The sequence below is a fragment of the Monodon monoceros genome, unplaced genomic scaffold (genome assembly GCF_005190385.1).
Source record: "Monodon monoceros isolate NGI ecotype Baffin Bay Population unplaced genomic scaffold, NGI_Narwhal_1 Super_Scaffold_21, whole genome shotgun sequence".
Taxonomy (NCBI): Eukaryota; Metazoa; Chordata; class Mammalia; order Artiodactyla; family Monodontidae; genus Monodon; species Monodon monoceros.
This window is the reverse complement of record NW_021703778.1, coordinates 133,098,348-133,126,279: the sequence shown is the minus strand read 5'-3', so window position 1 is coordinate 133,126,279 and position 27,932 is coordinate 133,098,348. Positions and strand designations below refer to the sequence as shown.

Genomic DNA, 27,932 nt, shown 5'->3' with positions numbered 1-27,932 from the left:
ATTGGAGAGGTAGACAGGGCCCCGATCATTCAGGGCTTCACATGCGAGGATAAAGAATTTGAATTTTGTTCCAAATGCAGTGGGAAGGCATTGGAGGGTTTTAATCTGGGAAGTGATGCCATTCATTCATTCATCCTTTCACTTAGTAAATATGTATTGACCATTTACTCCATACCAGGTATTGCTCCATCACTGCTGGGGATACAGTGGTGAAACATAACAAGTTTCCTGCATGCATGGAGTTTGCGTTCTAATTGAGAAGACTTACATACAAATAAATAATAATGTAATATCAGGTCGTTATAATGGTTACAAAGAAAAATAAAGCAAGATAGAATGTAAGAGGGTGATGGGGTGGCCATGAGGAAATGCGTTTCCCTGCTGATGGTTTTCAGCAGAGACCTGAATGGGGTGAGAGAGCAAGCCATATAGACACCTGAGGAAGAAACGCCAGGCTGAGGAGACAGCCAGTGCAGAGGCCCGGAGCTGGGAATGTCCTGCGTGTTCCAGGAGCAGCTAGAAGGTCAGTGTGGCTGCAGTGGGGAGAAGGAAGGGAAGAGCTGCAGCATCAGATTTGTGTTTTCAAAAGATCCTTCTGGAAGATGAGTGGAGAATGAGCTGGGAGCAAAGGGGAGGCCTGAATGGCAGCATTGTTCATGGTTGTTCACTGGCATCTGCGACTTGGTAGACTGGCCCATGTTCACCTTCCATTTTATCAATCTGAATTATATCATTCAAAATTAGCAGCAGCAGCAAACACATCTCCCCATGTGGGGTGGTTCTAACCTCCTCAGTTTCTATATTCTATTTAATTATTTTCAGCGACTGTTTCTAGCTTTGCTGTGTCAGACCTGACACATAACTAGTGTCTTAGCTAGAGGCCCGTAAGTTTTTAACAAGGGTAGGAAAACCTCTGTTTTGTTCTAAATTTTCTCCTGATTCCTCCTAGCACTTTGTTAAACTTTTATTTCACTTTAAGAATGGAGGGCAATGTCTACACAATATACTGAGTCCCCTTTCACTCATAATAAAGATGATTTTTTTTAAAGTAGTACTTTTACTTACCCAAGATGAAACTTATCAGGCCCTTTCCTCCCACCCCACAGCTGTCTGATACCATCCTTACTCTTGAGTAAATAAAGCAATATCCTTGAGCCTTCTTTTCTGAATGCTCTAACACAGTGGTTTTCAGCTAGAGGTAGGGTTACCAGATAAAAATACCAATATTTCATGGGACATACTTATACTAAAAAAATTCATTGTTTATCAGAGATTCCTATTTAACTGGGTATCCTGTATTTTTATTTGTTAAATCTGCCATCCCTAACTGGAGGTGATCTTTAGAATCACCCTTAGAGTTACAAAATGCAGATGCCTGGGCCCCATTCAGACTGACTTCTACTAAGTCAGAATTTCTGAGGGCGGTTTTGAGCCATACACCTGATGAAGAACCACTGTTCTAAGATCTGAGGTAGTCCTCACATGAGCTCTCTTTGTTGCGTACCTCCTATGTGCCAGGCGTTGCACTAGCTGCTGGGGATATGATAGTGAACAAACACCTTGGCTGCCCTTTGCCCTCATGATGCTTTCAGTCTGGGGTCAGGGAGAGTGGGGGAGGGTGAAGAGACAGATGTTAATGAAATCATCACATACACATACAGAGCCACCCAGGGGCACCCGGTTGTGCAGAATGAGTGGGCACCACCCTGTCTCCTGAATGATGCAGCATCAGGCCGGTTTGCACACGAGGCAGGCTACCCTGCAGGGCCACCTGTGGTCCTCTTAGCCCAAGAGCCTGCCTGCCTGCCTGCTTCGTGGTCTCCTAGGAATGTTGTACAAGTAGGAGTTTGGTCAGTCCTGGCAGTTTGTATGGTTAGACAGAGGCTGCCAGCATGAGAAATTGGAAGGATGTGTGCTACGGAAAGGGATGAAATATCCAGGATGAGAACTTTCTTCCCCTGACCCATCAAAACAGCTCACTGTTCTGACTTCCATGTTTCTGAGTATGGAATTCCTATTCATTATACTCACCCAGGCTCACTGTTTCTGAGTGATCTTTGACACCCCCCCCCATTTCTTTCTCACTTACCACATGAAGCAGACCCCAAGTCTGTGCTTTCACTCTCTTCAGTGTCTCTTGAATTATCCTTTCTTTTCCATCCCTATGACCACTACAACTCATTAGGTTGTCATAATTCCTCCCCTTGACTATTGCAGTATCCTCTTAATGGGTCATCCTTCTTTTATTCTTTCTTTCCTAAGTTCATCCTGACCCTTCTAGGACCCACCAGTGCCTTCCTGATAAAATATTGACTTTTAAACTAGCTTCCAGGCCTTTCTATGATCAGGGGTCTGCTTAACTTTCCAGTCATACGTGGTCTTTTGTGACTGGCTTATTTCACTTAGCATACTGTTTGCAGGGTTTAGCCATGTTGTAGCATGTATCAGTATTTCATTCCTTTTTATGGCCAAATAATATTCCAGTGTATGGATATACCACATTTTACTTATCCATTCATTAATTAATGGACATTGGGTTGTTTTGCTTTTTTGACAGTTATGGATAATGCTGTTATGAACACTGTGTACAAGTTTTTGTATGGACATAGGTTTTCGATTCTCTACTTATGAGTGACATTTCTGTATCATGTGGTAACTAAATAGTTGAACTGCCAGACTGTTTTCCAAAGCAACTATACCATTTTTTATTCCCACCAACAGTGGATGGGAGTTTATATTTCTCCACATCCTTTCCACCACTTGTTACTCTCTGACTTTGTTATTCTAGCAATCCTAGTGAGTGTGAAGTGGTAACACACTGTGGTTTTTATTTGCACTTCTCTGGTGAATTATGATGTTGAGCATATTTTCATATGCTTTTTTGTCACGTGTAAATATTCCTTGGAGAAATGTCTATTCAAGCCCTTTGCCTATTTTTTAACTGGGTTGTCTTTTTATAACTGAGTTGTAATAATTTTTAACATATTCTAGATACACGTCTCTTATAAGATATATGGTTTGTAAAATTTTCTCCCATTCTGTGGATTGTCCTTCTACGTTCTTGATGTTGTCCTCTAACGCACAAAAGTGTTTAATTTGGATGCATTCCAAGTTGTGTATTTTTATTTTGTCGTTTATGTTTTTGGTGTCATGTCTAAGAAACCACTGTATAATCCAGGGTCATGAAGATTCATTTCTGTGTCTTCTTCTGGAGTTTCTGGTTTTAGCTCGTATATTTAGGTTGGATCCGCATGGAGTTAATTTTTACATATGACATGAGGTAGGGGTCCAGCTTCATTCTTTTGTATGTGGTTATGCAGCTCACTTTTCCTCTTCGTCTCATTCTCCAAAATATAATTTGCCCTCTCTGAGACCCCACCCCCTTTTTGAACAGATGTAGCCTGATATAGTGAGAAACACATGGAACATAAAGACTTGAGTTCAAATTTAAGCCGAGTCATTTCTAGCCACATGGCTATATCATTCAGGGTCCTGTGAGGAAACAAAGTGACACACTCAAAGGTTGTAACTGAAGAGGGTTTAAAGAGGTAGCTATTTACAAATGTGTAAAGACAGTTAAGAGAACAAACAAAAGATGGTAAAGCACTCAAGGACTGGCAATATTAGGGATCTATTAGCACCCCTGGACCCGAAGGAGGAAGGGGAGGGAACAGCGTTCCCAAAGCCTGCCAAAACCTGGAGCTTCAGAAGCAGCAACAGGTATAAATACCCTAACATTTCTCTCCACCCCCTCCTCCTATGATTCCTATTGGCTGAAAACAACCAGAAACTAGAGGGGAAGCAATTCCAGGTAATGCCTTCTATGTAGGTCAGCCTCTCAGGACAGAGAACAGGGCAGAGAAAGATGGGAATAAGTCCAAGGGGGCAAAGATAGAAAAACCAGTACAGTGACCTTGGACAAGTCACTTAACCTACTGCCACTAGACTCAAAGCCCCATATGTGAAGTGCCTCTATCCCAGCAGATGCTCGACAAGTGGAGCTGTGACTATGTAGCTACTGATAGTGCTCTGGAAGTACAGGCTGTTCCTCCATTCACACTAGCCTCTACTCCCTATCTTCTTCCTCCTCCGTCTGGCATACCAGTGAGAATTAATGTAGCTTTTATACTTTTATGCTGCTTGTAATCATGTCAAAGAACTATGTGCATGACTTATTATGGAACTAACTTCTATAAAAATAGAATTTGGGATCATGCAGTAAATCTTTTTACACATAAATTGTGTGCAAGATAATGAGGATGTTGTTGTTTTAAGTTATTAAGAAAAACAACAGCATAGATCATATCACTTCTTTGCTCAAAACCCTCCAATGGTTTCTCATTTCTCTCAAAATAAAAGCCTGATGAGATCCTACATGATGATCCCCCTTCCCTGAGTGCATTTGACCTCTTTTCCTATTATTCTCCCCCTTATTCACTTTGCCCCAGACATAACTGCCTCCTTGTGATATCTATAAATCATTGCGGCTCCCACCTCCAGGTCTTTGTACTATCTGTTCCCTCTGCTTGGCATGCTTTTCCTCTGGATATCTTCATGAATCACTCACCTTCTCAAGTGTTGAATATCGGTTTCCTTCTCAGTAAGGCCTACCTTGACTACCCTATTTAAAATTGCAAACTCATCCCCACCCTGTCACAGCCCTCCTGATCCCATTACCCTACTCTACTTTTTTATTTCCATAGCACTTAACATCTTCTAACATACTATATACTTTAATTATTTATTACATGTATTGTTTGTGTATTGTGTTCTCCTCCCACTAGAATATAAGCAGAGATTTTGTTTCCTGTTTCATTCACTGATACATCCCAAGTGCCTATAAGAGTGACGACACATAGTAGGTTCTCAATAAATAACAGATGAATGAATGATACACGGATAAAGGATAAAATCAATGCAGCTTTTTAGAGAACTAGACAAATCTAAAATGTTTTATCCATTGGGGTTCTCCCACAGTCCTAAATTGACAGATTACTTAGCCATAGATAGTCTACCTCTTACCCCTCCTATATCCCTCCCAGTGACCTCAGAGCTTTGGAGAAATGACAAGTGGTTCTTGTTTACAAAAGGGCCAGAAATCACTGTCTAGAATATTCTGAAATAAGGCCCTGCTGCATGGGCAAGGGGAGAACTAAGCTCCTGAAAATTGTTGTCATGGCGATCCCAGGTAATTTCAATTAAGATAGAAATATCAGTAAGATTGCTGGTGAGGTTTGGGGGCCATCTGGATAAACGTCAGACAGAAGGCAGGCACTCACCCAGTAGACAGGGGTTGACTCTTGGGTATTGTTCTTCTCAAGAGGAGGTGAAGAGATGAAAAAGAATGACAGTGGGCTCCACCACTAGAAGCCCTGTGGGGTTGTGCAGTATGGTAATCTGCACAGCCTGCTTGGTGGAATTGGCAAAAACTATCTATTATATTGCTCCACTTTGTTACACTTTTCACTAAAAAGGGAGTAAAAGTATTGATTCTTATGGGAAATGTAAAGCTTAGAAGTCAAGTTGTATACAAGGATCCAAATTAGCTTTCTTTGTCTTATTGAAGTAGGGAATATGAACAGAAACAGACAAGGAATAATGGATGATTTCAGATTTTTTGACATTGGTGGGCCAAATTAGAGAGTTATATACATTGCATTATCTAATGAAATCTGTGAAACTGGAAAACTCTCCTCATAGAATGGATTAGAAATCAAAACCATGACTTCTAGAATCTTTCCCACATTGGAACAGAAAAACCAACGAGGTGCTAACGCTAAGAAATTGCTGGGTCATTTTTAAAAATAGCTAGATTAAGATAGATAAGTATATCAAACACTGATTAACTGGGCCATAACAGTAATTAGCCTTTTAGTTCAGGTGGCCTGTCTTTCCAGCATGGCCCTGGAAACAGACTATTTTTGTGCTAATGAGATATGTATTTTTTAAGCAACGAGAAAATACCTCCCCTAATGGAATTTTGTTTTATTTCTTCTTTTTCTGTCCATCTGTCTTGTCCTTGTGTGTGCCTCTTTGGCTCTTCTTCGCTCTGTGGGACGACAGAACCATCTGCTGCAGAATCCCAGGGGAAATGCAGCATCTCCGAGGATGAGCTGATCACTGCCATTAAGGAAGCAAAGGGGTTGTCCTTCGAAACAACAGAGAGTCCACGGCCAGCGGGCCAGGTGGCCGACAGGCCGGAGGCCAAGGCCAGGTCCGGGCTGCCCACCATCCCTAGCCCCCTGGACCACGAGGCCAGCAGCGCGGAGTCAGGGGACTCGGAGATCGAGTTGGTGTCTGAGGACCCGCTGGCCGCCGAGGACGCTCTGCCCTCGGGCTACGTGACCTTTGGTCATGTGGGTGGCCCGCCGCCGTCGCCGGCCTCTCCGTCCATCCAGTACAGCATCCTGAGGGAGGAGCGTGAGGCTGAGCTGGACAGCGAGCTCATCATCGAGTCGTGTGACGCCTCCTCCGCCTCGGAGGAGAGTCCCAAACGGGAGCAGGACTCGCCGCCCATGAAGCCGGGCACCCTGGATGCCATCCGGGAGGAGCCGGGCTCCCGGGCCGAGGAGCGAGCCCACAGCCGGCAGGGCCTGGCGGAGCCGGGGCCCTTCCTCAAATTCCCTTCGGCCGCCCCCCAAGTCTGCTCCGAGCTGCCCTCTGGAGACGGAGCCCCTGCGCCCGAGGGGCCCGCAGTGCCACGGACACCTGTGGAAGCAGCGAGTTACGACCAGAGCTCCCAGGCCACAAAGGGCCCTGGGCCTCAGGGTCCAGGTTTCGCACCCCCTCTGCTGTTTCTCAATAAGCAACAAGGTAAAGTGACAGCTTTCTTGATTTCTTGAAGTAGGTTGTCTTGCTTACTGTTCTCGCCTGGGTGATCTGAGATACTCAGCAGAGGGAGGTGGTTCTGCCTTAGCCCTGTAGTCATGTCCTAGCTGGTCAAACAATCGACCGGAGAACAATTCCGAGGGGGGTGGGGAATAGATGAGAGGATTCAGATTCGCAGCTGGGGCTTCCATGGAAGAAACACGTGCTCCGAGCTGCGCTGGGCTGGCTGAACCAGAGCATCTCCAATAATGAGCGGTCTTGTGTACATTCCAAGATCTCCTGAATGGAGTGAATGTGTCCCTCCTTTCGTTCCAGGACTGGGTTTCCTCACTTGGGAAGGGATGGGGTTTTGTTATTGTCCAGTCTCATTTCCAGTTTCCCACCCTCTCGGTGATGGGGTGTGGCTACAGTCCCTCTAGGTGCTGGAACCCACCATTAGCACTTCCATTTTACCAAACTTCTTTCTTAAATGGGCCAAGAGCATCTCAGCGCCATCCTTTCTCTTACCAAAAAACAAACAAAACAACAACAACGATGACAAAACCAGCAAGGAATTTGGGCCTTGGTAAGGTTTTTGTGTCCCAGCTAGCCAGGAAAGACAGGGACCGGAAGTTAGTCCCAGGGTTTCTCCTGTGCCTAAGCAAGGCCTAAGGTGACTAATTAATTTTAAAGTCACTTTTAACTTAGAATGATTTTAATCTGGCCATTATAGTTTTCCTATGAGAAATCTTGAGTTGAATGAAGTCTTCAAATGCAGAAAAAATGGAAGTCATTATTTTGTCTTCCCAGCACTCTTCCCCCCAAGTCATCCCCCACACCGGATTGCAGTTGTATAATGGAATTCAGGAAAGGAATGAAAGAGTCAGGTGAATAAATTAGGCCCTGCACAGTCTAGTTAATGGGCTACATTGAAGATAGACAATCTCTTCCCAGATGCTGGGTAGAAGAACATCCAGGTGGAACTTGAAAACAAACCCTAAAAGCACAACTCTGTTCAAGGTCCCCTCTTACCCATCTCCTCTGCTTTCTGTTTTTTTAGAAGTATTTTGCCTTTTGGGGATAAATGATTCTGAGAGTACACCCTCTCCTTCCTGTTTATATGCTAACTTCAATGATGTTAGTAGCAATTAAAGTGCCTCATCTAAAAATAGAGGACAAAAACTTTCTCATTATGGATTGGAAGCTGGCTTCTAAATTCTTTAAAATTAGCACATTGGAAAGGGGGAAACTGGAGGAATGTAATAAAAAGATAACCCTGCTGCATGGTTGCCGCAGGCCTAGACAGTGGCATCATGTTGGGGCTGATATAATTGACTCCTGATTTCCCAAATAACTTATCCCTGAGAGTTTAAAGTGTATTTAGTGTGTGCAATAGGGAGGCTATTCTGTGACAAACTTAACAGTAGGAATGTGTATTTGTTGGGTGAATATTAGAACTAATTTGGATTCTTTTGCTACCACTCTTGACTGTGGTGGGAAAGGGCCCTGCAGCTTTCAGGGAGCTTTGGGAAATAGCATTAGCCTGAACAACCTGCAGTTCCCTGTGGTCCTGAAGCAGGAGAGCTTGAGTCATTCGGAATATAGTTTCATATCACTGTACTGTAACACGCGTGTGTTTCCATTTTATCCCCTAACTAGTGTCCCCATAGTGAAATAGTCACCATGTGCACAGTGCTGCTCAAATATATTTATCCTCAAAAGTAAGTAAATCTGAAGGCTAATAAAGAGAAAATGGTATTGTGCAGGCCCATTTCCCTCGTTAGTATATTTGAGAGACAAGTTTGACAGCTGGAACTGACCAAGTGACCAGACATCCGATGAAGAGCTAAGGTGATGGAATACTACAGCTGTTAATGCAAAGACTTCAGAGCATATTTAATGGCTGATTCTGGTGTCATTCTAATCTCTGTGCAAGTTGCCTCATAAGGCTTGGACCCTCTGCTGCCAAGTTAGACGTTAGAAAGGAGAAAGTGGCAGTCTTTTCAAACAATTAAGGCATGGCAGGGTGAACAGCCTCTGCTCTCCTCTGCACTGAGGGATCCTTTGAAATCCAGTCTCCCACCGAAACTTAGCGCTCAGCCTCATTATCTATGAAGAGAGTCTAAAAGGCCCTGGGGCAGCCAAGCACTGAAGGTTCTGGGCAGATGACTCAGCGCTGCCAGCAGGTTATTGGAGCCCTGAGTTCTTCTGGTCTCCCTGCTCCATCTCAGCAGGTGGGAGGATCAGTGTTGACCAGCCATCGCCAGGCTGTTCTTAATCACTGTCTGTGGACAGTAGGATTGTGCTCAAGTCAAGTGTGACTCCCCTCAGCAGTGAGGTCAGGTCAGCTTCTGTGGTTTCCTGAAGGCTCTGGCAGTATAAATGCATTCAGGTTCATGCATTCACAAGTATGCTCATCTCCCTGACTTTGGAGTTATTCTGCTGATGCTGGGCCAAGTTTTAGAAAGGTCCAGAAATATTTAGAATAAGGTTTGGCAAATATCTGACGGCATCAAAGCACATACTGTCAAGGAACATCAGGCTTTACTGGTGTGCACATGCCCTAACAGGGTCTATTTTTGGACCTTTCTTACCTTTTGGAGACCTCTGCTGCTGTTTCACTGAAGACAAGATTTGGTTCGTCATATTCCAGTTTCCCTTCTCTGTGCACCCCCTGAGCTCCTGCTACCCTATCATTCTGCTTCCTCATAGCCTCTAGGATGGCTTATCATGAACATGATAGGATAGATAAGTTTTCATTGTTGCAAGGTTAACCCTTGTTAGGAACATCTAAGTGAAAGCCAATAAAAAATTCTCAAACACTAATACCCAGTGAGACTCATCAGGATGGGTGTGTGGTATTTCCAGACCTATTTTATTGCAGAATCTTTTATTAGAGTGTGCTGTAGGGTTCATCTTCTAGGGCACATTCTTTGAGAAATAGTGGTCTCTGGGTACTCACCTCCATTCCCTGCATTCTGATTACTTTTCCTTGCAATTTAAAAGCATAGTGTTAGACCAGCCATGTGGATATCGTATGGGAGCCTGTTAGAAATGTCAGGGTCCTTCTCAGACCTACCTACCGAATTGGAATCTGCATTTTACCAAGGTCCCCTAGTGATTCCTATTCACATTGAAGCTTGAGAAGCAATGTTTTAGACCATGGCAGTCAGCTTTCACATTCCAACCTGAAACTGTTCTGATGAAGGTCACCAACGACAACCTTCCTACCCCACAAAAGACCTCTTTTCAGCCTCATCTTTCTTGTTCTTCCTGGTACTTCAATGTCATACTGCTGAACAGTCCTTAAAACAGCGAGAAAATAATGTATGTTCAAAATAATAATTTAAATTGTAAGAAATGGTACAAAATAAAAAGTTAAAGTTCCCATACTCCAGCCTCACATTCCTAAGTCTCAGAGATAACCACAGGCTTATGTTTTGTGGTTGTTCTTCTTCTTCTTGTTCCTTTCAGAAATTTTCTTTATGTATCACAATTTTTTATTGCACAAGTGATATCATGTTGGACAGACTTTTGCAACTTATTTCTTTTAGCAGTAAAATCAGGGATAATACCGGCTCACATGGAGACTGTTCTCTTCGTCTCAAAACTTTCCTCCCTTATCTCCCTGATGTTTCTCCTACCTGGTTATCCCCTCAGTCTCTGACCTCTTTCCCAATCTCTTTTGCTACCTTCCTTCCAATTCCTCTGTCTAGCCCCGAGTTCTTTCCCTGTCTTCCTTTGTCCCTCGTTTCCTTGCTCTCATCCACACAGGTTTTCAGCCACTGCCTCATGTGTAGCACCTCCCAGATCTCTGGCTTTGGAGAATCTTTGTTCTGGGCTCCAAGCCCATTTCCTCACTCTTTGTGGGACATTCTATAGACCACCCCCCACACCTCCAATTCAGTACACTGATGTTATTTGTCAAAATCTGCTCCTTTCCTTCTTCTATTCCCTTCCTGAGTGAATGAAGCGACATCATTCAGCCTTTACTGTGGTGTGGATATTCAGATCAGGTCTGGATCTGAGTAAAGACTCATTGGCTTGAGACAAAGTTAGAGGGACAACCTGATTGTAAAACTTTAGTGGAAGTCTTGCGGTAGTGTTTGGTTATAAAATTATCATCCAGTTAATCCAGGATGTTCTTAATATTTGAAAAATTATCGAAAACAAAGTACAAAATGCAAAAGTTATCTATTTGAAACTTTCAACAAGGCATCCAGTGACCCCAGTTTGAGGAATACTGGTTTAAGCCAGTGGCTCCCAAAGCATTGCCTGGGCACCGGGTGCCTCACAATCTCCTGAAGTGCTGACTAAAAATGCAGGTTCCTGCTCTGCCCCTGCCCCAGAACTACAAAATCAGGATGGGCGTAAACTTGCACTTTCAATAAGCATGCTGAAGAGAATTTTTGTTGTAAGCCGATGAGCTAAGCAACCCAGACCTATAGTGTAAAACACCTTGGTGAGCATGCCCTGGGCATATGGTGTTTTTTAGTGAGAGGGACTGAGGGGGCACTCAGCTGTTTCCATCCCTTCCTGTGCCCTGGGAGGTGGGCCCCTGCACCTTTTCTCTGTGGGCACCAGCTACAGCAGCCAGAGCTTGCAGGGCTTAGCCCCCTGTGGCAGGGAGAAGCTTATCTCCTTATAGGGAAGTGATTTGCAAGAAGACTCCCAGATGGAGGTCTTCTCAGATAGACCTAGCATTTTTGATATTTATTATTACTTTTCATTATTATATCAGATATTGCTTCTGTCCTAAAATATTTTGGAGAGAACCAAAATAAGTGTGACCCATTTACTTTTCTACCTGTAATTTTTTTTAAAGTTATGCTCTAGTCCCATATTTATGTGCTTCCATGAGACTGAATTAGTGAATCAGGCCATAAAGATCTTTGGACAGTATCTTTCTTTCACAACGCAGGTTTCAGAATCGGCATAAGGACTTATGCCCCTTCAATTGTAGCTGCTTCCCCCATGCCAGCTTTCAACAAGATGGACCAGTAACTACTGGATAAAGTCTGGCTTCTGTGAGGTTGTATGCAGTGTAAATATTTAGATGGGGGCACTGAACCTTCCATCTTATATTATTCAAAGCAGTTAAGCTACTTTTATGAGACTCTGCCCAGTGATAGAAGGTACTCTCCTGGTTTAGGCATCACAGAATGAGGCTGCCAGTAGCCAGTTCACCTCATTGGCTCTTACTCTGAAACAGTCACAAGGTTAGCATTGTCCCAGATTGCATATTGGTCTGTTTTTTAAATGGCGGCTTCAGGACGCTGGGAAGGTTTCCTTCTCAGTCTTGAAGAGAATTGCTCCAAATCTTGATGACCCAGCACTTACTATTTCAAGGGACAGATATTTTTGACACTTCACCTATTGGATGTATATATAGATCCAAAATGGCTGTTGTAATATTTTATTTATTTATTTATTTATTTACTTTTTGCGGTACGCGGGCCTCTCACTGCTGTGGCCTCTCCCGTTGCGGAGCACAGGCTCCGGACGCGCAGGCTCAGCGACCATGGCTCACAGGCCCAGCCGCTCCGCGGCATGTGGGATCTTCCCGGACCGGGGCACGAACCCGTGTCCCCTGCATCGGCAGGCGGACTCTCAACCACTGCGCCACCAGGGAAGCCCGGTTGTTGTAATATTTTGATGCCAATTCCTTGGGGATACAATGAACCCCAACTCCCTAGTAAATTTTGCCTGGGCACAGAGTGGGGCATAGATTAGCTCCTAAGATGGATCCAAGTCAAAATTGCCTGTAGAGGTAGAGTTCACAGATGGCAGACATTTTGGTGCCTCTAAGAAATAATGGCCCTATTTAGATGGTGATCCTGATTCTCTATCTAGTTCCTTTTTCCTTCACATAAATCATCCTTGCTTACCAATGCAGTCATGAGGCTTGGAGGGTATAATTCACATACCTCTAATTCTCAGCACCAATACTGGCTCCAGGGGATTCTCCCCTCCTTTCAAATGCTAACCTCATTTTCCTCTAAAGTCTGCGTGGGATACTCACAGTTATGGTCTCTGCACTTCTGGATTCTATCTTTGTAACCCCACAAACCACTGCTGTAACACAGATAACATAAATTTTACCCAAGGTTATGCCAGCCCCGCCCAAGCAAGACCTTACCCATTCATTCATTCATCCTTCCTTTGATTCAACCACTATGGTATACTGCCTGCCTGACACTAGCAATATAGTAATGACCAAAGCAGACATGAATCCGTCCCTTGCAGGGCTTACATTTGGGTGGGTGCGGGGCTGACATTAAATAGGAAATCAACAGAGTGACGTGTTCTCTTGAGCAAGTACATGGTGATAGTGGAACTTAGATCAGAAGGTCAGAGAAGGAGGAAACTGAGGAATCAGCTGTGGCAAGAGATAACTTTTAAAACTTCTGGACAATAGAAAATGCAAAAGCCACAGGCAGGAAAGTTCTGGGAGCATTCTAGAAACTAAAAAAAAAAAGTCTTTATAGTTAGAGTGTGGTAGGCAAAGGGAAAAATGGGGTTGGAAGGTTGGCAGTGCCCTTTCATGCCCAGACCATGGTGCAGAGTTTAGTCTTTATCCTACTTATCATAAGATGCCATTATAGTAGTTAAGGCATGAGATGGTGGTGTCTGGGAGAGGGAGGTAGCAATGAAGGTGGAGAGGAATGGATGGGTTTAAAGTATATTTTGGAGATTGACTTAGTAGGACTTACTGATACATTGGATCGGTGGTGGGGGTGACTTTATTCCCAACATCTCTCAAATTATATTTCAATTTTTGTCACCAGAATCGTTATAAGTAGATGCAAAAATACTTACAATAGGAAAAATACCCCAAACTTAGATGCTGTTTCTTTAGTCATTGAGCCCAGTTTTTTATGTCTGCTATTGGAAAATCATCCATTTGGGTTGTGCTGGCACTGAAGTATTCTCTCACAGGTTGAGCTGCATATCTAGTATATTTTCATGGCCAAACATCTGGGGGTATAATGGTCATTAATGTGTTTTGGTGATAGTGATATTTGAGTGGCTGAGACTGGAGCTTAGATGAGGGTCAAATATGGTACTTGTGGAGGTTAAATAAGACATATAGTGAGGTAGGCAGGGATGGTGGACAGCAAGTTGGTTTTTTTAAAAGAATTAAGTGTAAGTTTGGCTAGGGCCAGGAACTCACAAAAGCTTCAGGAGTCTAAAGTGCAGTTCCAAATATGGATCAAAATTACACTAACAGACAAAAGAAAGACAGTAGCCTGCCAGAGAGCAGAGGTTAAAGTCAGAGAAAAGGCAGTTTAAGGCAGGCACTCAAACTAGGGTCTGAAGTGAGGACAAGCATACCACTGGGTCTAGTTAACTTCAGCTCAAGCCTGCAGTTGACCATTGTCTTTATCTGTGATTACTCAGTGCTTCCTGAGTTAACCCTATCTCTGTAATGGTCCTTCTGGGTTTTAAATGACCTAGGCCTGAGAAAGTGGTCCTCTTCTGCCAGGTAAAGCATTGATCCAGGACTCTTCTCTCTTCTTGTGGAAACTGGGGGCATATGACAGGGAGAGTGAATTGGGGGCTCAGTGGAACCGTTTGTTTTTCTAGACAGTGTTTCTCAAAGTGTGGTTGGTGAGCTATTTATATCATAAGCCATTTGTTAAAATACAGATTCCTAGGCTCACCCCAGGATCTCCTAGGAAGGGGCTGAGGAATCTGCTTCATTAAGTGGCTCCCCAGTGAATACTTGGCACACCAGAATTTGAGAATTATTGTTGTAGGGACTGTGTTGAGGCTGATATCTCAAAGCCCTCAGAGTTATCTTTGGCAGGTTTTTCCTCTAGTGTCCCATCTTTTTCCAGGGCCTGAGCCAGAATTCTGCAAGGTGGGTTTTCTGATTGAGTTTAAATGTTAGTTAAAATGGCTTATGTGTGGGGTTTAGAATGAAATTTATACTGTTAACTCTGAAACTTCCACCTCCTCGTAGGAGAAGTAGAGGGAAGATAACGTGAGCATACCCTGGCCTTACCAGCTCACTCTGGAGGGTGCTCCTACTATCTCCCCACCCCACAAAGCCTCTGGAACAGAGAACTTAATAGGGTTGGCAAGGACACAGAGAGATAACCATTCATGTTCCCAGTAGTTTGGGGCCTCCTGGGTTAGAGGAGCCCTCCAGGTTGCCTCTGTCCGTAGCTTGGAGAATCATGGGAGAGCGAGAAGTCCTGAGGGTGGGGTTGAGCTCTACACTTGCAGTCACAGATGGGGAATAGCAAGCTTAATCTTCTTACACAAGATCAAAAGTTTCACTACCACTAATAAATAATTCAGTTCAAAGCTGCATACTCTGGTAAATAACAGTATTCTGGTTTATCTCTTCTGGCTGGACCTCATTTTCTTACAGCTCTTGGCTGAACACTGAAATCTTGGGGGATTTACCTACACACAGAGCACTTGCAAAAGCAGAATATGTTTTCCAAAACTATTTTTTTTTTTTTTTTTACTTCCAAACTCACTTTTGTTTACCTCCCCTAGCAACTCTAGGAAATTTGATGCTATGTCTAAAAGCACAGAGGAAATCAAGTAAAGCAGAAGAATGGCTTTCATATTGATTTTCCCCACTCACTGTTAATGTCTGTTGCCATCCAGTGGTTGTGATGAAAATATCCAACCTCTACTTTTTAACCCCATCTCAAACCACCAGGATTTGAAACTTACAGATCTCCTGGGTTATGTCCCATATGTCCCATAGTTGCATAATTTTATGTTTTGCCTCTCCTTCTCTGTACCTTTCTCCTTTGTACTCTCCTTTGCTGATGCTAATTGGTCTTACTGTTAGAAATACTGGTGACGTAATTCTGAGCAAATTAGAAAATGACGATCTTGCCCTCAAGACGTTCTATTGCTACTTAGCTAAATATTGTCATATCTTTGAATGATTTTACAATGTCCACATGGCTGGACCATTTATATGGTGACTGATGATTTACATTATCATTCATTCATATTTTCCTTGGAATAAGCACAAGGACAGAGGTCCAAATAACCTGTTAGTTTTTACCAGAGTTAATTTTAAGCTAGGCCATTTGGCCTGTGCCAAAAAATACAGTATATAGGATTCATGAGCCAAAGTTTCATACTAACTGGAGTTTTTGGATCAACATCCTTCTTTTAAATTGAACTCAGGGTTTGAGGTACAGTCAGTTGTTCTAGGTGATCTTGCAGGGATAGAACCAGGATTTGAGATAAGATCTCCTGACTCTCATCCAGTGCCCTTTTCCAACTAAATTGCTTTCCGGATAGTTGACTTCTTTATCAGCAAACCTAAATGCTTTTCCGTGTGAAGTTGCTTTAGAATTTGGAGATTTAAGATTTCATATCTTAAACATACATTGCTGTAAATAGTTCTATAATGGTGCAACAAGGTGCAGCTAGTTGAAGTGCAAGTATGGTCAGTGAGGTGGAAATTCAGTCCAGTCACCTGGAGAGGATTTAATTTTTTTTACATTTTAAGTTAGCCAAGTGATGGTTGAATCATTTTACACAGAGTCATAGTTTTCTCAAATGTTAGACATAAATAAAATCATAAATAACTTGGTTCTAGATACTTTTGATATAAGTAAAATGGCCTCATTGCCAATTTGTCCCTTTTATTTTCTCTCTCTTCCCTTTGTTGGGGTCCACATTTTAAAGCCCCTTTCTTATTCCTCTGAAAACAGAATCTTGAAATTTTGGGTAGATTTTATATAATCCACAAATCTATGCTCTAATTCCAAAGCCAAAGATCTTGACTTTGACTTTGATTTCTAAAGCACCTGGTTCCTGTTGACCACATCTTTCCCTCAGATCCTGTTAGTATAGCCAAAAACACCAGAGACCATGTTGATAGGGAAACTGCTAGGGACGGATGGCAAAGTCCTCTTTGAAGGAGACACCTTTCAGATTTCAGCCTTACTGTTCATCTGTCAAATCGGAACTGATTTGCCTCTAAGATGACACATAAGATCATTCATTTGAACTGTAAGTTTTTATCTTTCCCATTGTATATTATATTTGTTCTTGTGATTTATATAATGCCCATTTTGTAACAAGTAAAGATGGGTCACTTTCTACCAAATTGATACTTCCTCTTCCATAGTGTAGAGTCATTGCTGGGTGTGACTGCTCAGTCAGAGACTGCATTTTCTAGCCCCCCTTGCATGTAGATGAAGTTAAACCCTGATTGTTATCAATGGAATGTAAGTGGAAGTGATGTGAGTTACATCTGGGACAAGGTGGTTAAGATGCAGTTATGCCTTTTCTTCCTTCTAGGCTGTAAGGGATGACAAAAGGGAAGGAACCTGGGCCCCTGAATGACTGTTTGGAGGAAAGCTGCCCGCTAATGAACACTCACATTGATCTATTAAGTTAGCCCCAAAACAAATTTCTCCCATGTTAAGCCACCGAAATTTTGGGGTTATTTGTTACCATAGCCAGCCTCATCCTAATATGATAACTCATGATGTAAGGGTGAGGTTGAGAAAGAAGACCTACAGTTAGAATGTATGTTGGACCATATGTCCCATAGTTGCACAATTTTATGTTTTGCCTCTCCTTCTCTATATCTTTCTCCTTTGCTGATGCTAATTGGTCCTACTGTTAGAAATACTGGTAAGGTAATTCTGAGCAAATTAGAAAATGACAATCTTGTCCTCAAGATGTTCTATTGCTGTTTACCTAAATATTGTCATAAAAACTGAACAAATCTTTAATAACCACAAGGTGAGTAGTTGATGCCTTCTGGAGTTCTGCAAAGTAAGAAACAGCCCTGGTGGTGGTCATCAGGTCCACCAGAACAGAAGCACAAAAAGTTTCTGTGACATAGACCACTGGGAGAACTGGAGAAGTCCCATTGATTGGGCTAACCCCAGGCGAAATTGGGAAATAAGTACAGTATCTTGGGGTTCTCTGCCTCCCACAACTGGTGTGTTCCTGTCCCTCAGCTACTCAAGATCCCCACTTTGGAGCCCAGTGCTCCTGAGCTCCCCCTGCTTCCCTTTCAAAAATGCATTTCCTGTATCCTGTTTCGTTGGGGTTCTTCATGCTCTCCATTTATAGAGTGTGCTGTAGAGGTTTAATTTAACAAAGCAATTCTTTTTCATGTGTTAGCGAGCTAGTGTGTGATCCCTTCTATGTAACAGAAGATCTCCAGAAGGCTCTGAAGGAATGAGCCACCCTAGGTTAGAGCTGGTCCACTCTAGGGAGTAGTTTCCTTAGTCCAAGACTCCGTTCTCAGTAGTAAGTGTACTGAAACACAAATGTATCTGAATCTGGTATAAACCAGAATGCCTCTTTACCTGGAGATGTATCAGGAGAACTCCACCCCAGTGTGGAGATCAGCTCATTGCTGCCTGAACATAGAATTGGGGCAAGAAGAGTAGATTGTTTCATTGGAAATTTCCACGACACTTTGGTGGCATGTGAACTGTTCTGTTCTCTAAGGGACTTGGGTCCTCAACTAGAATCAGAACAGCTACTCCCTGAGCCCATGCCTAAGGTGCTTCCCCTCTCATGGCCCCTTGTCTAGAGTAACTTTCTCCAAACTCTGTATTGTTTTGACTGCATATCCCCCTCTTCACTGGGACAAGGAATCATGAGCCAGCTCGGTTTGGATCCTAGTTCTACCACTTATTACTAGCTGTGTGATTTTGGGCAGTTACCCTGTCTACTCTTCAATTTTTTCATTTGTTCAAAGGGGAGAATAGTACCTGTATCACAGGATTCTTGTGATGATTAATTTTGATGATTTAAGTAATTATCCTCTCATTTTATTACTACTTAAATATTTATGTTAATAATTTTACAACGAGATGGAGCTTTGGAAGAATCTAGTCCAGTTACTCATTTAGTACAAGAATTCTTTCATAATATTTCAGTCATCTTACGGGTTGTCTTCATATGCTACAGTTTGATTGGCTGCTTTCCAAAGATTTATACAAAGTTGACTTGATCTCACTAATTTGCTCTTTCCCAAGCATATTGTTGGACAGGTTGTCTCTGGGGAGGTTTCTTAAAGCCAACGGACCCGATTTATCATCTTCTGTGAGTAGTTTTTTTTTCCTCAAAATATATATGCTTAGGCCGTACTCTAAATATCCCAGAGCATACTCTTTGGGTATAACGCCATCTGTAGATTAGTACTTTTAGTATCCCTTGGGTGATTTAAAATGTCCATCCAGGGTTTACAGCCACTGAGTTAACCCCATCCATGGTGTATGGGCTCCCATTTGTTCTGTCCCCCCAGACTCTAGCATTTCATACTTTTTTGACTTAGTTTGAATTAGTCAGGCCATACTGCAGTGAGAAACCCCCAAATCTCAATGGCTTAGCTCAACAAATGTTTATTTCTAGCTCACACAAAATCAGGTGCTAGTTGATGGGGGGCTCTTTTTCATCCAATTACAAAGGGATCCAAGCTCCCTCCCTCCTGTGCCACTGAATATCCACATATGGCTTCCCAGGTTGCCACGTCAGGGGAAGAGAGAGCTGGAGGGGCACGTTAGCTCTTCAAAGCCTCCTCCTAGAAATGACACATGTCACTTTTGCTTATGGTCCATTGGCCAGAATGAGTAACATGACTCTCCCTTGATGCATGGGGCATAGGAGAAATTCGATGAGCATCAAGTCTTTATCACAGACCTCTTGCACAAATTATCTCTTATTATAGATCTTCATAGCATTTATCATTACCCAGTGTATTAAATATGCATTTTTATTTGTTTATGGCTTTTCTTTACCACGTAGACTTTAAGCTCTTTGAGATCACACACTTGCTTTCAGTGCTGTGTCTCCAGTGCCTACAATAGTGCCTGGTAAGTTTGTAGAGACTCAGTAAACATTTGGTGACTAAATGAATGGTGACTCCAGACACACAGATGAAGCCACAGAAGTATATTATGGGATTTTATTATATGTCAGTGTGTTTTATAGATTGTGCTCTTTTCCAAGAGCTCATTTAAACGTTATTGAATCCAATGAAAGGTTAAAGAATAATAGGCCAGTTAGGAAGAGAACATTGTGGGTGTATCCCCTACTGTTACTCATGAACAGCATCAACTTCTTGGCTGTGTTCTTCTAGAGTGATCATCAGCCCAGGAAAGGGCATATAGAGTCAGCAGAGAAAGATGCTTTCTGAGGTTCAGCTGACAAAGCCAATAATAGATGTGAGTTGACAAAGCAGAAGGTGACATCACTGTAGGCCAGAGTTCAGCTTTTCTTTGCTGAGCCTATGGAATGTGTACAAGACCAGTCTCTTGAAACTTTATAACCCCTATAAAATGGGGACACTTTCTGCAGTAAATGCTTCTTGTTTTGAATATAGCAGAACCCAGTTAAAAACAAGGTTTGTCATTAAGGTTGTATTACATAGTGATTAAGGCATGAGCTCTGAAATCAGACAGATTTGGGTTTGAACCCTAGTCTACCACTTGCCGGCCTAAAACTTCCCAGGCTTCATCTGCAAAATATGGCTAGTAATTCCTACTCCCTTGAATTGTAATGAAATTTAAATTGAATACATTGAATACTGTTTTTAAGGAGCTTAGGTTAGTAGAAGACCTGGCATATTGTAAATGGCAGCAATTGTTATCACGTTCCATGACTGGATCATGTTTTCTGTACTAGGGAAGTCTATACACGCAGGCTACTGTCAGTAATGGTGGTTACCAAGGATATAGGAGAATGTGAGGCAGCAGGGATGGGCTTTCCTTGGTGGATCAGCCCCTTGGCCTTCCAAGGCTGGCTGTATGGCAGGCCTACAGATCACAGCCACAGAAGCCTGGTCATGCACCTGACCTCCATCTGCAGCTTGCCCTCCTTCTGTGCACTGAGGACTCCTGTTCTCCAAAATGGGGAGGATCTGAGTGGGCTGCTTCATCACCACCTGATGCTCTCCTGTCACACCTCACCTCATCAATATTTAGGTCAAGCCCCCAACTCTGCTTTGATCAGATTTCTCTCAACGCAGAATGACCAGTGCGGTAGCAGCTTAAGCAGAAATAACCATTAGGGCTACTTTCCTTTAAAAGGGACTGAATTAATGGCAAACGTGTAATGTTGCAGATGCCTCTTTCTCATTTCCCAAAGCATGACTGTACACATAAAAGAAGATTCACCCCTCTGATTTATTTTTATGGAAAACTACCTTCTGAACAATCAGATTCTTTAGGACTATTTGAAATAACATTTGGGGGCAAGATCTAACCACATTCTCACAATGATAAACATGGAATTACCCCTTTAGAGTAGATAGACAAATCCTTGAGGGTTTATTTGTTTCTTATATGAAATGCTTCAGATGACTGCTGTTTCTCTCAAAAAGCTCTTCCATTTTCGTTACATGCTTTCAGTTATCCGAAGTGGGAAGGCATCTTTGGCATGCTTCCAGTTCAGGGCAGTCTCTTGTCTGCCTGGTCTCCTACGGGCAGGCAGACTGGCAGCAGGCAGGGAGCAGGATTTATGCAGTATTTCTGTCTCCATCTAGGGAGGTTTCGTGCAACATCTTGCTTATTTGGTGCATTTTGCTTCATCTTCTTTGTCCACCATTTTCATGCTTTCAAAAATAATTGTTCATCAGCTCACTCCAAAAATCCACACAAGATATTTCAGAAGCACTGACAAAGACTTGTCATCCTTAAAATAGTATATATTTTAATCATCCTTTAAGGAAGGCAAGATTAGGGTTGACCCTTCAAATATTTAACTGTTACCTGTGATTTGAATGAGTACTCGTGCTTCTGTTTTTTTCAAAATATTTAAAGTAGATTATTATAGAAAGTTTCATACATACATTGGAGGGAATAGTATAATGAACTTCCAAATATATATCTACAAAACTTAACAGTCATTACCATTTTTTCACATTTGTTTCATCTAATTTGGGGGGAGCACTTGAAAATTAAGTCATAACCATCAATATATTTCCTCTCCTAAATGCTTCATTGTACATCTCTAAAAATAGGAACATCTCTTATGTAACCACAGGACCACTGTTACATCTAATGCCCAGTTCATATTCAAATTTCTTTAAGAATCCTCTAAATTTTTTGGTTGGTCACTTTTAATTAGCCAACGAGCAAATATCTCTCTTCTATTTTTCAACTATATTAACTGTAATAAGAACATGGAACAGTGGAAAGTTCCCTTGGTTTGTGTATTATATGATGATCAGATGTGTTTGCTTTTTTCCCAATATTTTATTATGAAAATCTTCAAGCATACAGAATAGTTGAAAGAATTCTTCACTGCACACCTGTTTACATGGTTCTATTTTAAATTATTTCCCTTCCTTTTTGGGGGTGACTGGGACTTGATAGTTTTTATACCTCAGGCTCAGTGAGAAAGTGAGTATTTTATGGCTTCTTTTTAGGTGGAAGCTTTAAATAATATTTGCAAAGCAGATGGATAAGATACTGATTACTTTGCATGGTTTATAAATCTTGAAAGTATCTTCTCCAACTAGGTAGCCCATGCCAGCCTATAAATACTATTAAGCCTGACTTTCAATTGTCAATATGTCTCTGGGGCATCCCCAGAGAGCCAGGTGCCGCACTGTTGACAGCAATATCACCATTGTGGGTTAAGCGAGAAAATGACAAGCCACCCCGTCTAATAATGAAGCAATTGGAACAGGCAGTGTGTTTACACCTTATGCAATGTCAGTTGTATTTCAACATTATCCAAAATATCATGCAAAGGTACTTGGAAAAGAGAAAAACAAATCTGGTTTTTAAAATGTCTGTCTGAGGGTTGCTGCTGTCGCTATGGAGATCAGAGAAGCAGATTTTCACGTCTTTACCACACGGAGCTTGTTTTTGAACAGATTCATGAGACTGAGCTTTTTTTCCCTCCTATTCTAGGTGGTTTTGTTAGACATAACCTTGCCTGAATAATATTAACATATCGTTTGTGTGAAAGCACATTAGATGCTAATGCTTGGAGTTGTTTTTAGCAGAATGGTGTAACAATACCAGGTTCATTTTTCATATGCATGTTTTTAAATAGGCTGACTCCCCTAATCAGCGTTAACAGAGAGCTCAGCTTGGAGCATAAGGAAATGTTAGTTTAATATTTTAGTGCCATCTGCTGTAAGTTTCATGGCATTCTACCCCATCTGGTCTATTTGCCACTATTCCTCCCCCTTTTTTTTTAGTCTTAATAGAATGCAGCAAATCTCTTTCCAAATCGTTTATAATGATTGGCCCTGTTTCTTCCTACTGATCACTGGCTGAGGCTTTTGTCAGAGGAATATGTTCCTTTGGCTCTAGGTATTACTCATTTCCTGAAGACTTCAGTTTCGGCTTACTGTGATGTGTGCGTGTGTGTATGCATGTGTGTATGACAGTCAAGCAGTTAACACATTCCTAGACCTCTCTGCTTTATCTCAAATGACAGCCTGACTCTTGGTGAGTGAACATTTGTAAATTCAGAAACATCACTAAATAAATAATTATTGAAAGCCTATTAATATGCCAGGCTCTTTTCTAGGCACAGTGGGGGTCAGGGGGAGAGTGGAGAACAAAGCAGATGCCCTGCTCTCATGGAGTTCAGTTAGTAGAGGAGTTTAACAATATACAAGGAAACACATATTACAGTATCACGCAGTGGTAAGTGCTGTGAATTAAAAAAATAAAGCAGGCTAAGGGGAACTATTTTAAATAAGATGGTCAAAGATAGATAATAGAATTAAAATATTGCAGTGAACACCTCTAACATTAAGGTCACTAACAAGGACAACAAATGTGCCCTCCAACCCTGTGCCTTGAGGCTCTCGTTAAAGATAGAGTCATCTTATTGTTAATCAGTTATCTTTCAACTGAAGCAGAAACATTATACAGATGAAAAATCTGTCCTTTGAGAGCTGTCAGACGGTTTCTGCTATTGCTGTGGAACTGGGTGGACCTTGGATTTGATTTAGGTGAGCAGTTCTGTACTTCAGCACGTGATTAGAGCTCCTATGTGTGTCCAGTTCTTTGCTAGGTTCCATGGGGACACCAGAGGATTTTAAGTCAGAGCCTGCTCTCCAGAAGTTGCTTTTAAGTGACTACTCCACCAACCCTCAACTCCTCCGGGGGATAGAATAAATACAAATGGAAATTTAAATAATAACAGCAGGTACCATTATGATTAACGCTCACTACAAACGCTGTCAATCTTAAATGCAATCATATTGGGTGTCAGAGGAGGGAAAAGTGTTAAGATGCCCAGTGCATTTCTCTTTACCTACCCTCTTTAAAGATCAGTTTGAGCTGAACATTGACGCTTATGGAGATTACTAATATTCCTGTCATTAGAAACAAAGGATTTTCTGAATTGTGTAATTTGAACTATGAACAACCCATGTGGATTCCAGTGTGTGTGTTTGTGTGTGTTTGCTCACATGTGCTCACGCACTTACATGTGCAAGTGCTCATTCATTCATTCAAGAATCAAGTCTCTGGCACCGACTACAGGTGCGTGATAGGGCTGTGTCTGAGGAAGCAAAGGTAAGATATAGTCCTTGCCCACAAGGCATTTGTAAGGACAGACATAAAAACAAATTAATGCAATAAAGTGTTGTAGGAGCAGTAAAAGCCATACCTTTCCTAGGTCTGCCTACGTTACCGATTTACATTGCAGTGATTGAGCCATTGTATGAGTATTCTGACCTTTCTGGGCTGATTTTCCCATATCTTAACAAATCTGGGGCAGGGAGAAGTATTTGAGGAATAATGATTCCTATCCCTTGAGGAGAAAGATTGAATTGTCCTGAAGTGATAACAGTATTTGTTTTGGATTGCTGTGAAATGAGCCACATAAATAGAATCATTGCTTTAATAGCTTGAGTACCATCATCAGATGCTGTAGTAATAATACACCAGTGGGAGATAAGCAAATGGCAAAAAGGTGTGTTCTCCCTGTTTATACAATGTACCTGGAGTCACTGGATAACTTTAGAGACTCATTAGCCCCCTGTATAATTAGATATAAATGCTCACCTCAGTAGAGGCTGATCACAGTGTAGCTGTGAGGTGGGTGGGTGCTGTGTTCACTCCTAAGTATGCACAGCTCCGCTGCCCTGTGCCTGGGAGCTTGTGGTAGCTTGCATGGAAGCAAAATTGAAACTGAGTTTGGGAATAGGGGAAGGCTGTTGAATGTCTTATGTATCCTCTACTCTCTGGGTGCTTTTAATAAAGTTTTTCTAGGTATAAAGGAGGGATTTAGTCCATCATATTACCCTTACTGTATATAAAATTTCCACCCAGTAGAGTACCACTTTTCAAAGCCAGGAAAGTATTTGTTGGGCTAACAAAAAGCTATAAATGCTGCTTTTTGCTGAGTGTTTATATTGATGGTCCAGCTCTCTTCTTACCCACTTCTCCTCCCTTCCCCCAATCTAATATGCTCAGTTGACAACAAAATGATATTTTTATGGCCTCTGGTGCAGCCTTTGTGAGAGGTGGATTTTCCTCCTGATTATTGTGTCAGGGAAAATCAGTAGTAGTAGCAGCAGCAGCAAGTCAAACTCCAGGACCAACACTGGCTCTTCTCAGATGCTTTCACTGTATTTCCATATCTTCTCTCACTAGCTGGCACTTTGAGTATTTCTACAGTTTCCTTTACTTCTGTACTGTCCTTTACTTCTGTACTGTCTGCACAGGACAATGCTGAATTCAAAAAAGAAAAACCTGACCATCACTTCATTCTGTTGTAGGGGCATCCTGTCAATGGAAACAAGGACTAGTGTGTAGATTCTACTGACTCTAGACCTTTGGAGTTCTAAAAGCTGACTCTTAGGTGCCAGAAGGTTTTCAAAGCTCGAACTATTTCTGTTTCTCCTTCTCCTGATGGCAGACCATATTGTACCCACTGCTCTTTCATTCCATCTTCCCAAAGGCATAAGGAGTAGTTTCCCCTTATTCCCATCGTTAAATATTGGATGGGATTTCTGAGCAATGTTGTATAATCTTCTCAGTAGATCTTTGAATCTCGCAGAGATTTGACTATTTGATTGTTGTTCATAAAAGGATTAGAATTAATGAATTTTTATGATGGGACCATGATATGGTCTGAATATTTGTTTTCACCTCCCCCAAAATTCATATATTGAAATACTAATTCCCAAAGATTTTGGTATTAGGAGGTGAGGCCTTTGAGAAGTGCTTAAGAAACCATTGCCTATCCAAAGTCACAAAGATTTACTCCTGTGTTTTCTTCTAAGGGTTTTGTAGTTTTAGCTCTTATATTTAGGTCTTTGATTCATTTTGAGTTAATTTTTTTATTTAGTGTGAGGTAGGAGTCCAACTTCATTCTTTTGTGTGTGGCTATCCAGTTGTCCTGGAATCGTTTGTTAAAAAGACTGCTTTCCATTGAAGTATCTTGTTATCCTTGTCAAAAAAACAGTTGACCATAAATGTGGGGGTTTTATTTCTAGATTATCAGTTCTATCCCGTTGATCTACATTTCTAGCCTTATGCTAGTACCATACAGTTTTGATTAATGTAGCTCTGTTGTAAGTGAAATCTGGAAGTGTAAGTCCTCCAGACTTTTTCTTCTTTTTCAATATTGTTTTATCTCTTCTGGGTCCTTTGCATTCCATATGAATTTTAGAATCAACTGAAAAACAGAAACTGATAAAGACTGCTTGGACCTTGATAGGCATCCCTTGACAGGGATTGTGTAGTTTGGGGAATATTGCCATGTTAACATTATTAAGACTTTTAATTCATGAACATGGGCTATCTTTCCATTTAATTATTTAATTTCAACACTGTTTTGTAATTATCTTTGCATAAGTCTTGCACTTATTTTATTAAATTTATCCCTAATTACTTTATTCTTTTTGATTCTTATCATACCACCACCGGTTTTCTTTTTCTTCTTCTTTTTTTTTAGGTTGTTGTATTCCCTTTATTTTGAAAAATAACATTTACAAAATGTTGAGAAAATCACATGTTGCTAGTTAGGTTTAAAATATTTAAAAGGTTTGACAAGATATACTGTTCATTTAAGAGATTGAAAGGGCATTGAAGAATCAGTTATTTAGTAAATAGTCACGGAGAACCTCTTTGGGGCACATTTTTTTAAAATTTTATTTATTTTTTTATACAGCAGATTCTTATTAGTCATCAGTTTTATACACATCAGTGTATACATGTCAATCCCAATCGCCCAATTCATCACACACACACCCCACGCCCCTCTGCTGCTTTCCCCCCTTGGTGTCCATATGTTTGTTCTGTACGTCTGTGTCTCAATTTCTGCCCTGCAAACCAGTTCATCTGTATCATTTTTCTAGGTTCCACATATATGTGTTAATATACGATATTTGTTTTTCTCTTTCTGACTTACTTCACTCTGTATGACTGTCCCTAGATCCATCCATGTCTCAACAAATGACCCAATTTCGTTCCTTTTTATGTCTGAGTAATATTCCATTGTATATATGTACCACATCTTCTTTATCCATTTGTCTGTCGATGGGCATTTAGGTTGCTTCCATGACCTGGCTATTGTAAATAGTGCTGCAGTGAACATTGGGGTGCCTGTGTCTTTTTGAATTATGATTTTCTCTGGGTATATGCCCAGTAGTGGGATTGCTGGATCATACAGTAATTCTATTTTTAGTTTTTTAAGGAACCTCCATACTGTTCTCCATAGTGGCTGTATCAATTTCCATTTCCCACCAACAGTGAAAGAGGGTTCCCTTTACTCCACACCCTCTCCAGCATGTGTTGTTTGTAGATTTTCTGATGATGCCCATTCTAACTGGCATGAGGTGATACCTCATTGTAGTTTTGATTTGCATTTCTCTAATAATTAGTTATGTTGAGCAGCTTTTCATGTGCTTCTTGGCCATCTGTATGTCTTCTTTGGAGAAATGTCTATTTAGGTCTTCTGCCCATTTTTGGATTGGGTTGTTTGTTTCTTTAATGTTGAGCTGCATGAGCTGCTTATATATTTTGGAGATTAATCCTTTGTCCATTGATTCGTTTGCAGATATTTTCTCCCATTCTCAGGGTTGTCTTTTCATCTTGTTTATGGTTTCCTTTGCTTTGCAAAAGCTTTGAAGTTTCATTAGGTCCCAATTGTTTATTATTTTTTTATTTCCATTACTCTAGGAGGTGGATCAA

At 41.5% G+C, this 27,932-nt stretch overlaps 1 protein-coding gene across 2 annotated transcripts in view; it reads left to right on the top strand.

Moving 5' to 3' along the window:
- The window catches only part of RTN1 (reticulon 1), a 404,193-nt gene that overhangs the window by 276,817 nt on the left and 99,444 nt on the right, over positions 1–27,932 (top strand). For both annotated transcript variants that reach the window (XM_029237636.1, XM_029237635.1), the window contains one exon: positions 6,064–6,813. In XM_029237636.1, the coding sequence (XP_029093469.1) occupies positions 6,064–6,813 (750 nt within the window). The remainder of the gene's footprint in view (positions 1–6,063; positions 6,814–27,932) is intronic.